Raw genomic sequence first — 14175 nt, 5'->3', positions numbered from 1 at the left:
ATCTATGCCCCCAATGTGGGAGCAGCCAACTATATAAACCAATTAATAACAAAATCAAAGAAACACATCAACAATAATACAATAATAGTAGGGGACTTCAACACTCCCCTCACTGAAATGGACAGATCATCCAACCAAAAGATCAACAAGGAAATAAAGGCCTTAAGTGACACACTGGACCAAATGGACATCACAGATATATTCAGAACATTTCATCCCAAAGCAACAGAATACACACTCTTCTCTAGTGCACATGGAACATTCTCCAGAATAGATCACATCCTCGGTCCTAAATCAGGACTCAACCGGTATCAAAAGATTGCGATAATTCCCTGCATATTTTCAGACCACAATGCTCTGAAGCTAGAACTCAACCACAAGAGGAAGTTTGGAAAGAACCCAAATACTTGGAGACTAAACAGCATCCTTCTAAAGAATGAACGGGTCAAGCAGAAAATTAAAGAAGAATTGAAAAAAAATCATGGAAACAAATGAGAATGAAAATACAATGGTTCAAAATCTGTAGGACACAACAAAGGCAGTCCTGAGAGGAAAATATATAGCGGTACAAGCCTTTCTCAAGAAACAAGAAAGGTCTCAGGTACACAACCTAATCCTACACCTAAAGGAGCTGGAGAAAAGAACAAGAAAGAAACCCTAAACCCAGCAGGAGAAGAGAAATCATAAAGATCAGAGTAGAAATCAATGAAATAGAAAAAAAAAAAAAGAACAAATAAATGAAACTAGGAGCTGGTTCTTTGAAAGAATTAATAAAATTGATAAACCCCTGGCCAGACTTATCAAAAAGAAAAGAGAAAGGACCCAATAAATAAAATCATGAATGAAAGAGGAGAGATCACAACTAACACCAAAGAAATACAAACAATTATAAGAACATACTATGAGCAACTCTACGCCAACAAATTTGACAATCTGGAAGAAATGGATGCATTCCTAGAGACATATAAACTATCACAACTGAACCAGGAAGAAATAGAAAGCCTGAACAGACCCAAAACCAGTAAGGAGACTGAAACAGTCATTAAAAATCTCCAAACAAACAAAAGCCGAGGGCCAGATGGCTTCCCGGGGGAATTCTACCAAACATTTAAAGAAGAACTAATTCCTATTCTCCTGAAACTGTTCCAAAAAATAGAAATGGAAGGAAAACTTCCAAACACAGTTTATGAGGCCACCATCACCTTGATCCCAAAACCAGACAAGGATCCCATCAAAAAAGAGAGCTATAGACCAATATTCTTGATGAACACAGATGCGAAAATTCTCACCAAAATACTAGCCAATAGGATTCAACAGTACATTAAAAGGATTATTCACCACAACCAAGTGGGATTTATTCCAGGGCTGCAAGGTTGGTTCAACATCCGCAAATCAATCAATGTGATACAACACATCAATAAAAGAAAGAACAAGAACTATATGATACTCTCAATAGATGCTGAAAAAGCATTTGACAAAGTACAGCATCCCTTCCTGATCAAAACTCTTCAAAGTGTACGGATAGAGGGCACATACCTCAATATCATCAAAGCCATCTATGAAAAACCCATCGCAAATATCATTCTCAATGGGGAAAAACTGAAAGCTTTTCTGCTAAGGTCAGGAACACGGCAGGGATGTCCATTATCACCACTGTTATTCAACATAGTACTAGAAGTTCTAGCCTCAGCAATCAGACAACAAAAGGAAATTAAAGGCATCCAAATCGGCAAAGAAGAAGTCAAACTATCACTCTTCACAGATGATATGATACTCTATGTGGAAAACCCAAAAGACTCCACTCCAAAACTGCTAGAACTTCTACAGGAATTCAGTAAACTGTCAGGATACAAAATCAATGCACAGAAATCAGTTGCATTTCTCTACACCAACAACAAGACAGAAGAAAGAGAAATTAAGGAGTCAATCCCATTTACAATTGCACCCCAAACCATAAGATACCTAGGAATAAACCTAACCAAAGAGGCTAAGAATAAACCTAACCAAAGTATTCTAAGAATACTCAGAAAACTATAAAGTACTCATGAAAGAAACTGACGAAGACACAAAGAAATGGAAAAATGTTCCATGCTCCTGGATTGGAAGAATAAATATTGTGAAAATGTCTATGCTACCTAATTTACACATTTAACGCAATTCCTATCAAAGTACCACCCATCTTTTTCAAAGACATGGAACAAATAATTCTAAAATTTATATGGAACCAGAAAAGACCTCGAATAGCCAAAGGAATATTGAAAAAGAAAGCCAAAGTTGGTGGCATCACGATTCCGGACTTCAAGCTCTATTACAAAGCTGTCATCATCAAGACAGCATGGTACTGGCACTAAAACAGACACATAGATCAATGGAACAGAAAAGAGAGCCCAGAAATAGACCCTCAACTCTATGGTCAACTAATCTTCGACAAAGCAGGAAAGAATGTCCAATGGAAAAAAGACAGCCTCTTCAATAAATGGTGTTGGGAAAATTGGACGGCCGAATGCAGAAAAATGAAATTGGACCATTTCCTTACACCACACACAAAAATAGACTCAAAATGGATGAAGGACCTCAATGTGAGAAAGGAATCCTTCAAAATCCTTGAGGAGAACACAGGCAGCAACCTCTTCAACCTTAGCCATAGCAACATCTTCCTAGGAACATCGCCAAAGGCAAGGGAAGCAAGGGCAAAAATGAACTATTGGGATTTCATCAAGATCAAAAGCTTTTGCACAGCAAAGGAAACCGTTAACAAAAGACAACTGACAGAATGGGAGAAGATATTTGCAAAGACATATCAGATAAAGGACTAGTGTCCAAAATCTATAAAGAACTTAGCAAATTCAACACCCAAAGAACAAATAATCCAATCAAGAAATGGGCAGAGGACATGAACAGACATTTCTGCAAAGAAGACATCCAGATGGCCAACAGACACATGAAAAAATGCTCCATATCACTCGGCATCAGGGAAATACAAATCAAAACCACAATGAGATATCACCTCACACCAGTCAGAATGGCTAAAATTAACAAGTCAGGAAATGACAGATGCTGGCAAGGATGCGGAGAAAGGGGGACCCACCTACACTGTTGGTGGGAATGCAAGCTGGTGCAACCACTCTGGAAAACAGCATGGAGGTTCCTCAAAATGTTGAAAATAGAACTACTCTATGACCCAGCAATTGCACTATTGGGTATTTACCCTAAAGATACAAACATAGTGATCCGAAGGGGCACGTGCACCTGAATGTTTATAGCAGCAATGTCCACAATAGCCAAACTATGGAAAGAACCTAGACAGATGAATGGATAAAGATGATATGGTATATATACACAATGGAATACTATGCAGCCATCAAAAGAAATAAAGTCTTGACATTTGCGACAATGTGGATGGAACTAGAGCGTATCATGCTTAGCGAAATAAGTCAAGCGGAGAAAGACAACTATCATATGATCTCCCTGATATGAGGAAGTGGTGATGCAACATGGGGGCTTAAGTGGGTAGGAGAAGAATAAATGAAACAAGATGGGATTGGGAGGGAGACAAACCATAAGTGACTCTTAGTCTCACAAAACAAACTGAGGGTTGCTGGGGGGAGGAGGATTGGGAGAAGGGGGGTGGGGTTATGGACATTGGGGAGGGTATGTGCTATGGTGAGTGCTGTGAAGTGTGTAAACCTGGCGATTCACAGACCTGTACCCCTGGGGGAAAAAATATATTATATGTTTATAAAAAATAAAAAAATTAAAAATTAAAAAAAAAAAAGAACCTCAGAGATAGAATATGTCTACCAAGCATTCATCTACCTCTACTACTAAACAGTTTCTTAAGTCTGCTCCAGGTTGTAAAATCAGACAATCTAGTACACTAGTTTATATGTAAAAAAAGTATGCACAATTTAATAAGAACAAGAAGGTGGGTCTACATATTTATAAATGGGCTTTCTGCATCTATTTCTGCATTTCAGAAGTGCTGTTTATTTTCTGATTTTCAACTGTATTTTAGATAGTTTAGTTGCTTAAAATGCATCACTGGACAACTTATTCTGGATCAGAGTATTAATAATGTCACAATCCAAGCACACCTCAATATACAAAAACAAAAAGCACAGCTTTTACGCAGGGAGAACATGAGTTATCCTCATCACAAAATAATAACATGTTATTTTCTTTTAAACCATTTGTTTAAATGGTTTTAAGCCATTTGTTCCAGTCAACCCCAGATTTATTATAATAAAGGAATGCATATGGATATGGAAATAAGATGTTTCTTACCAAACTGACTTTTGACTGAAGGGACCACCCACAACTATTTACCTAGAATCTTGCACAGCTTCCTAGGATATCTGTCTATCCTCCCCCCTTTTTGTTCAAAGATTTTATTTATTTATTTATTTATTTGACAGACAGAGATCACAAGTAGGCAGAGAGGCAGGCAGAGAGAGAGTGGAAGCAGGCTCTCCGCTGAGCAGAGAGCCCGATGCAGGGCTCGATCCCAGGACTCTGGGATCATGACCTGAGCTGAAGGCAGAGGCTTACGCCACCGAGCCACCCTGGTGACACCCCTCCCATTTTGTTCAAATAAGAATCTCAAACATTTTCCAACAAGTCACAGTATTTGTGTTGTATATTTTGTGTTCAAATACATTACCTAAGACCTTTCGTGAATGTTTAGAATTGTTGAAACAAAATCACCAATATAATTTAAAACTTTCAACTCGCAATGCCTCAACACTTATTCCTCAAGTTGCTGGTATAATTTTTATCTCTCTACTCTCCCCTCCCTTTTTTTTTTCTGATTAGGAAACTAATTTGATTACAAAATTAGTAAGGGACAAGTTGAGACTTGAACATAGATCTTCTGGCACCAAAATGAGTTATTCTTTACTCTCCTCTAATTTTTCATCTTTATTTCAAGTTTATTATTTAAAGGATTCACTCTCCCACTCTACTGCTTTTCTGAACAGAAATGAAATGAGTTACCTTACCATTTAGATTCTAGTAGGTATTAACAGCAGGAATTCAGTGTTTTTGTCCAAAACCCATTGCTACAAGGAAACCATGACTTTCCCCTTTAATATTTATATTCTTTTTAATACTATTTCTATTAAAGGGAAATGTTGTACATGTGACCACTGTCAGAAACACAGGTTTGTGATAATTAAAATATTATAGGAGATAAGAATACTAAACCTTGGAAAGAAGGGGCACACCTACCCAATTCGAGTAGCATCAAATATAGAAGAAAGCCTCTGACTTGCTTAAAAGACAATGAGTTCATATAGCTTTATTCATTTTAAAAAGAAGTTATTTAGAAAATGTGCCAGGCAGTGATCCAGCTCTGATGACACAGCACAGAAATGTGTAAGAGAGGTTAATCTGATGGTAGCTGGATGGGAAGATACTCTCGTTAAACAACTGTACGTAATATTCCCCCAGTTTCCATCCTAATCTAAAAGAACTGAAACTCTTCAGCTTAAGGTTGATCTTTCATGAAATGGCATTTGGTAAATGTTTTCCAGACACTCCTTTTCTCCATGCCTGTTTGCTATGGTCTGAAATTCTATCATGAAAAGATAAAGCATTGATTCCACAATTACAGATAAATAATAAAAGATGCAACTACCAAACAGAACTATCACATTAGCTGAAATACACTCACTTTTAGAAAGTGTATAATTAGGTAATGAATACAACATTCAAGTGAATGTGATCAGGTTCTTTCTAGCAGAGAAAATTAGAGACAGAGGATAGTTATGGACCTATTAAGAGAGGGCTAGAATCATCAGTGAGAGAAAAAGAAAAAAAGTCAACTTCACCAAAATGTAATTAATTCTGGCTCCATCTGCCTTCAACTCTATGGACAAATAAAATGTGCCAACAGAGGACATCTTAAACCACACACTCTGTAAACACAAGGAGTTGAAACACATATTATAAGCTGATGAAGTAGACCAACATAACCTCATATACCTAACAAGTTAATTTGTTGGAACTATTTGTTGACTGGCTCAACACTCAACTTTTTAGAGACTTATTTTTGGAGGATTGACTAATCAAGGAATTTTTTGTACTTCCTCAGGAAAAACACAAAGCTAAGAACGAATTCATTTCTATAGGTACCTACTTCACAAGAGTGCTCTTTCCTTGTCAGACAGACATTCACAGTGGGATAAAAGGAATAAGAGGATAACTTAAAAAGGATAAAACATTTTATCAAAAAGAAGATGGTAATTCAAGACTAAGATATGTTATTTTATTTTTTCCCACCAACTAATGGGTGTTTTTTACTTGTCCAAATAACATTTATTTATTTGCTGAGAGAAGTAGTTACTATCTCAAAAACTATAAAAATACCCTCTGAAAAAAGATCACTTTTTAAAATCAGACATGGGGTCACCTCGCAATAACTTCTGAATTATTCTAAAGAAAGGAAAATCATTTTTCACATGATAAAAGAAATTTGCATATAGTTTACTATGTGAAGCCAATGAAAGGAGAGAACATATAAATGTCTTGAAAAGGAAGAAAATATACATTTTTCTGCAAATTAACATGAACTGAAGAAACAATTTTTTTTTTTAAAGATTTTATTTATTTATTTGACAGAGAGAGATCACAAGTAGATGGAGAGGCAGGCAGAGAGAGAGGAGGAAGCAGGCTCCCTGCTGAGCAGAGAGCCCGATGCGGGGCTTGATCCCAGGACCCTGAGATCATGACCTGAGCCGAAGGCAGCGGCTTAACCCACTGAGCCACCCAGGCGCCCAAAACAATTTTTTTTAATGTTGACAACACCATAAGATCAGGGATGCTGCAATATGATGATTCAATTTTGTTTCATTTTATTGTTGGAACATGGCACTTAATTGTCGTGTTAACCTTCTTAAACTGTAACCTAAAGATATCTAGATCTGAATGAGAATATTTTTAAAGGACACGCTGATAATTTCATGGTAAAGTTTGATGTAGTATTTAGGGTAGGACATAAAGATACTTATTCCTTTCAGTGTGGGCCTTAGTCCTGGTGGTTAATTGAAAAAACAGATTTTAAATAATGAATTCAGACTATTTCAAACTTTGGCATAAACAAATATGAATATTTTTGTTGTAGAGAATATTTAATATGTAAAAAAATGAGGGGAGAAGAGAGGAAAGAAGAAAAATAGTACTAGCCAACAATCGACTTTAATTTAAATCACCTCTATGGCTGCACTGAAATTTTTGTCATAGCATCAAACAAGTCTTCAAAAAAAAAAAAAAAAAATCAGATAACGAATTAGATATCTAAATACAAATATAAATGAAAACACTAGTTGTTTTGACTTAATTTATCTTTTACTTTTAGGACTATTAAAATTATTTTAAAAGATTTATTTGATGTGCTAAGAGAGTAAAATTTTAGCATCTGTGACACAGTATCTAAAAACCACTCTCTCAAATCCTTAGACATTCTACTGGAGCAAGGGTGAGTTTAGGTGAAATGGGAAAACATTAGGTTATGAATTTTTTCCGTAATTTCTACCTATGTTTTACTGTAGTATTTAGCCCATTTCTAGCTTCATTTTGAGACTCCTCGGAAATAGAGATGACTTCCGGCATAGGACAGTGAAGGTCCAATAGTAATTGCCTATGGAGAACTTTCAGACCAAAGCAACATAAATGCATCTGCCACATGGTTAGAAAAAGAACAAAAAGACCCAGGGGTGAGCTATTTGGGGAGCAACTATACAGCTGTCTATTAATCCTAACCTCTACCTAGTTATGGCAGCATCTCTAGAAAATATGGCTGGTAAACTCGGGCCTCCATGAGATGATATGTACAAAGAGCCGCCCAGTTGTGATGCTCTGTGGTTGTTCATTTAAGTATCATGGGACTAGTCAGTGTCTATCACAGCCTGCACTTGGGGAGTTAAAGGTCTGCATCCAACTACTCTGTTCTCAAGCACTTTACAAAACATTTTTCTCTTTAGTGGAAAAAATCCAGTGAAAGCCTCATACAATTTTATCTAAATATGAATTCAGAATAAATATTTTTAATTTAACCCCAATTATTTCAGATGGTAAAATGAATTAGTTTTCTCATCGATGCAATATGTGAACTGTTTTAGGTAGTCTCTACTACCTTCTCTTGACTTCTAGGATTTCCTTTCCTCATCGTGTATCTTTTTCCTAAACTGTAAGTACTCAGAGAGGGACAGTTATTGAATCAGTTAAAATTTATGTCTGTCTATTTTTCTTAGGAAACAAATCATCTTGTAAGGAAACATGGTCTGTTGAGTAGAAAAGACACAAGAAGGAAAAACAGATAAGTAGGGGTGAGGGATTGAAGAGATTATAGACAAACTTAACTGGAAAAATGAAGAGCATACCCCCAAATGGATAAAGAAATACAACATAATAAAGGTCTCAGTGCCTTCTACTGAAGATAAAAGGAGTATAAACTATGTACCTTAGGTCTATGACTAAAAGAAACCACACTACTACTACTTTTTCTATTCTACTTTCCAAGATGATATTTGATATTTGAACTCCACTTGGCAAAAAATGAACAAACAAGCAAACAAGAAGATTAGTTCCTTCCAGCTAGTTCTGAGAAATGGACTCATTTGCATATGAATCTTCCTTGCCTCCTGGCAGGAAGAAACACCCGATTACAGACAGTCCTCCTTCTTGAGGGAGAGTCTTGTATTTAATGGCAAGGAACACCTTTTCTAGATTTCTGTCTTTGCTCCATGTGTTTTCCATTGTTTGGGTATATATCAACTTGAAGTATAAGGTCTTCTTTTTATTTAGACTAAACTTGTCACCAGTCTTGATGTTAATTAGGATGCAGCAGGAGACTGACTTCCCATTAAAGTGGAGAGGAATTCCATGAAGAAAGAAAAGGGATCATAAAGACATCTGATAAAACCAAACACCTCTCTATTCAATTTTACAAACTTGTGAATTATTATGTTTTGTTTGTGTTTGTGGAGTTGCCTCTTTCAATGTGTTTTCAATAGACGGCAAGGCACCAAAAACCATGGGTAAATAATAGAAGTTAAAAATAGTTACTACCTAACAATGTTACTGGAACAATTAGAGTGCAGAAAACTCTCTCATATGAGAAGCCAACTAAAAACAAAGGTTGGCATGATGCTGGTTCTTTGGTTCTTTTCAAATTAATAAAACACACTTGCTCTAAACTCATCTCTCTCAGTTAAAACTATTTGGGTTGTTTTGATTTGTTTCCAACCCCCACTAAAATACACAATAATGGATCCTTTGTGCAATTCTGCTTTTTTCCTTCTTCTTTTTTATATATATCCAGAGTACTAGCATACATTTGTATGCATGGGCTATACATATGCCTTATTTTCACACTCAGAGAACATGGGAATTATTTTTGAAGAAAGCCTCTTTCTAGCCAGATTCCATTAGGTCACATTATTCAAATGCAGTATAACATAAAATTCATTTGTTTTCATCTGGTGTCTAGTTGTTAAGGAACAGAGCCAAAAATTTAACCTTTGCAACACAACAGAAGAGGAGTAGAGAACCTGAGCATTGTCTATGGGCATATACAGAGCTTCTGAGCAAGGGGAACTACAGTTTTGTATTCAAACCTAGAAGACTACAGCATATATTAGGAAAAAGGTATTTTTACCATATGTGCAATGGAATAAAAACAGTGACTTCCATTCTCTCTTCAAAAACCCAGGAGCTTTTCTAGACTCATGACCTCTGAAGTCATTTAACATATTTTAAACAGAAGTCCTATCACTTCTGCCTTTAAATAACAAAATCGGACTCCTGAAAAACATAAAGGTTCTGAAACGTCCCATCAAGTTACCAAAGGAAACAATTTAACTTTGTTTTTCTTAAGGGCAAACATCCTTAAAGAGAGATGAATCTGACAAAGCAATAAACACAATCTGAATTATTTTCAAAAAGCCTTACCTAAGTTTACTAGACACTTGTAAAAGGTGCTATCTATTTTAAAAACCTAAAAGAGATTATTATGTTTTAGCATTTCATAAATTTCTAAAAGATATACTCACATTTTGCTGTCACTTTGTAACCCCCCAGAGGAGGGGCATGGCCTTCTAATGCATCAAATCCAGCGGAAACTAGGACCATGTCTGGATCAAACTCTTTGGCCACAGGCGTCACTACAGTCCTGCACAGTAAAAAGGCAACCAGTTACACATGGGAATGGTGAATACCTTTAAAGATTGTGCAATGAAAATGACTTGGCACATCCTCAAGAAGTTCCCAAGAAAGAAAAGGGAAAAAGAAAATACTATTTGAACGGGTCAAAAACTTATCATTTCCTTACTAGTGAATCACTGTTATTTTAGCATCCCAATTCAGTCTTTTTTCTTTCATCTTTTCTCTCTCTAAATTAAAAAAAAAAAAAAATGTTTTGCAGGTACATTCTAAGCCCATCACATTACATGCACATCTGTGGCTGTTTTACCCCACTGCCTATAAAAAAGTGCTTCTTCCAAGGGAGTGACTAATGTTTTACAGAGGAAAGTCAAAGCTTTAGTGAAAACCCGGCTTGCTCCAGTTAGTGAGAACTTGGTGTAAATTTGAACTATAAATTTCTTTTGAGAAAAAGTTCCTTTTCCAACTTAAAAAAAATTTTTTTTTAAATATTTGTCATGGTAGGGGGTAATTCTTGCAAAGAAAAAAATGCAAAATTCCTTTAATAAAATCCAGATTATAATGTTAAGTGAGTCCAAGGTCAGAGACACCAGGAATGTGTTAGTCTCATCCATGACAGCAACCCCTGCTGGCCTTATTCAGACACTTCAGCATCTACCTCTTCAGGCTTCTCAAATCACCCTGACCCCTTTTTCCTTAGTGCTGGATTTGAGAGAAAATGACTAATGGATGCTACTGAGCTTTGTAAAATTAAAAAATTAATGTAGGCTTCAAGACCAACTGTCATTATTATTTAGACTCAAATTTCCAAAGACTATTTAATAAGAGTGGGAAAGTGCACACAATAGCAGATTTAAAGAGTGGTAAGGTCTCTGCTGTGTGTTTAGCAGAAATAACTGAACTAAATATTAAAACTGCTATCCTTAAGTAGTGACAAAATTGAGTTCTTTTCATTTTTTTATGTTTGCAGATTTCTCCTATTTTTAAAGTGACCACATATTAGTTTTACACTTAAAAATTTAACAAGTTGTTGTTGAAATTATAAATCAAAAAATACTTATTTGAAATTCATAAATGAAAAAAATAAGAAATTCATAAATGAATGAAAAGATAGTTCTCAATTTAGTTTTTTGAGGATTCTTCATACTTTTTTCCATTGTGGCTAGACCCAACAGACAATTCTACCAACAGTACATAGTTTCCGTTTTCTCCACACTCGTGCCAACATCTGTCGTCTCTTATATTTTTTATGTGGGCCATCTGACAGACCTTAGGTAGTATCTCATCATGGTGTTAATTTCCATGTCCCTAATCATTAGTGATCTTGAGCATCATTTCATGTACCTGTTGGTCTTATGTATATCTTCTCTGGAAAATGTCTATTCAGATCCTTTGGTTCATTTTTAAAAATTGGGTTGTGTTGTATCTATTGAGTTGTATGAGTTCTTTATATGTTTTGGATATTAACCTCTTATCAGATATATAATTTGCAATTTTTTTCCCCATTCCATGGGTTGTTTTTTCACTTTGTTGATGGCTCCTTTGCTGGGCAGCATCTTTTTTAGCCTGACATAGTCACACTTCCTTACTTTTTGTTTCTTGCACTTTAGATATTATATCCAAGTAATTGTTACCAGAGCCCATGTTAAGAAGCTTTATTCCTATGTTTTCTTCTAAGGGTTTCATGTTTTCGGGACTTACATGTAAGTGTTTAATCCATTTCAAGTTAATTTTTGTAAATAGTATAAGATACAGGTTCAGTTTCATTATTTTATGTGTGAATTTCCAATTATCACAGCACCATTTATTGAAGAGACTATTCTTCCTTCACTGAGTATTCTTGGCTTCCATCTCAAATATTAGTTAACTGTATATGCTTGGGCTTATTTCTGGGCTCTGCATTCTGTCCCATTGTTCTATTTTTCTGTGTGTGCATGTGTGTGTGTGTGCGCGCGCACATGCTAGTACCATACTGTTTCGATGAACATAGCTTTATAGTATAGCTTGAAATCAGGAAGTGTGATGCCTCCCACTTTGTTCTTTCTCAACGTTTCTTTGACTATTCAGGGTCTTTTGTGGTTCTATATACATTTTAGGAGTGTTTTTTCCATCTCTGTAAAAATTGCCTTGAAATCTTGATAAGGATTGCAGTGAATCTATATAAGGTATTTTATTATTTTTCACACTATTATAAATGGGATTATTTCTTTTTCAGAAAATTCATTGTTAGTGTATAGAATATGCTACTGATTTTTGTATAATTTTTGTATCTTGCAACTTTACTGAATTCACTCATTAGATCTTTAAAAAAAACTATTTATTTGACAGAGAGAGTACAAACACATGGAGCAGGAGGCAGAAGGAGGGAGAAGACGACTCACTGCTAAGCAGGGAGATTGCTGTGGGGCTAAATGTGGGGTTTGATCCCAGGACCCGAGGATCATGACCTGAGCTGAAGGCAGGCACTTAATCGACTGAGTCACCCAGGCGATCCTGTGATGTCAGTTTTAACATCTCCTTTTGCACTTATAAGTTTGTTGATTTGGGTCTTTTCTCTTTTCCTTAGTCTAGATATTGTGTTTGTCACTTTTGTTTGTATCTTTCCGAAGGAGCAACTCTTACTTTGGTTAATCTTTTCTATTATTTTTTTCTGTTCTCTATTTCATTTATTTCTTCTCCAATCTTCATTATTTCTTCCATTCTGCTAATTTTGGACCAAGTTTGTTCTTTTTCTAGTTCCTTAAACTATAGAGTTAGGTTGTTTATTTGGTATCTTTCTTGCTTTTTAATGCAGATGTTTATTATTTATTTCCTTTAGAAATGCTTGTGCTGCATCCTGCAGAGTGTGATATGTTGTTTCCATTTTCATTTATCTGAAGAAAACATTTTATTTCCCCCATTAATTTCTTCTTTGATTCACTCATTTTTCAGGACAGTGTTGTTTAATTTCCATGTGTTCATGAATTTTCCAGGTTTCTTCTTATCATTAATTTCTAGTTTCACGCCATTGAGGTCAAAGAAGATAATTGGTATGACTTTAATCTTCTTGAATTTGCTGAATTGTATGCGGTCTAATGTATGGTCTATCCTGGAAAATGTTCCATGTGCACTTGAGAAGAATGTGTATTCTGTTGTTGTTGGATAGAATGATCTATATACATCTGTTACATCCATTTGGTCTATAGCATTTTTCAAGTCTGTTCTTTGCCTATTGATTCTGTCTGCAAGATCTACCTATTTTTAAAAGTGGGGTATTTAAAGTCCTCAACTATTATTGAATTACCATTTATTTCTCCTTTTAGCTCTGCTAGTTTTTGCTTTATATATTTAGGTAATCTAAGGATGGATACATAAGGAGTTATAATTATTTTATCCTCTTGATGTATTGACCACCTTATCATATATAGTGACCTTCTTTGTCTCCTTTTTGCCATTTTCAGTTTAAAGTCTATTTTGTCTGATATAACTACTCCTGTTTTTTTATGGTTACCATTTGCCTAAAATATTTCTTTCCATTATTTCACTCTCAGTCTATGCATGTCTTTAAATGTAAAGTGAATCTCTGTTAGGCAGAATATTGTTGATTCCTTTCTTTTTCTTTTTTTTTTTTATTTAGCCATTCTACGTATTTTAATTAGATAACTTAATCCATTATATTTATTTTTTTAAAATAAAAACATTAATTGAAGTATAGTTGACATAGAATATTAAATTAGTTTTAAGTGTTTAACAGTTGATTCAACAATTACATACATTAGGAAATGTTCATCACAATAAGTGTATTACAATATTATTGACTATATACTCTGTGGTGCGCTTTTCATCACCATGGCTTTTTTATTTTAAAACTGGGAGTCTGTATCTCTTAATCTCCTTCACATATTTTATCCATGTTTAAAGTAAATATTGATAAGGCATACTATTGCCATTTTGTTCTATTTTCTGGTTGTTTTGTAGATCCACTGTTCCTTGTTTCTTATCCTGCTGTCTTTTTTTGTGTGTTTTGATATGTTTTGG

At 35.2% G+C, this 14175-nt stretch overlaps 1 protein-coding gene across 15 annotated transcripts in view; it reads right to left on the bottom strand.

The window, feature by feature from the left end:
* Positions 1-14175, bottom strand: part of HDAC9 (histone deacetylase 9) — an 872408-nt gene that overhangs the window by 136077 nt on the left and 722156 nt on the right. For all 15 annotated transcript variants that reach the window (XM_044246154.1, XM_044246156.1, XM_044246162.1 and 12 more), the window contains one exon: positions 10050-10168. In XM_044246154.1, coding sequence (XP_044102089.1) covers positions 10050-10168 — 119 coding nt within the window. The remainder of the gene's footprint in view (positions 1-10049; positions 10169-14175) is intronic.

The sequence above is a fragment of the Neovison vison genome, chromosome 4, assembly GCF_020171115.1.
Source record: "Neovison vison isolate M4711 chromosome 4, ASM_NN_V1, whole genome shotgun sequence".
NCBI lineage: Eukaryota > Metazoa > Chordata > Mammalia > Carnivora > Mustelidae > Neogale > Neogale vison.
The sequence above is the reverse complement of the archived record's forward strand: the minus strand, read 5'-3'. Positions and strand labels throughout refer to the sequence as shown.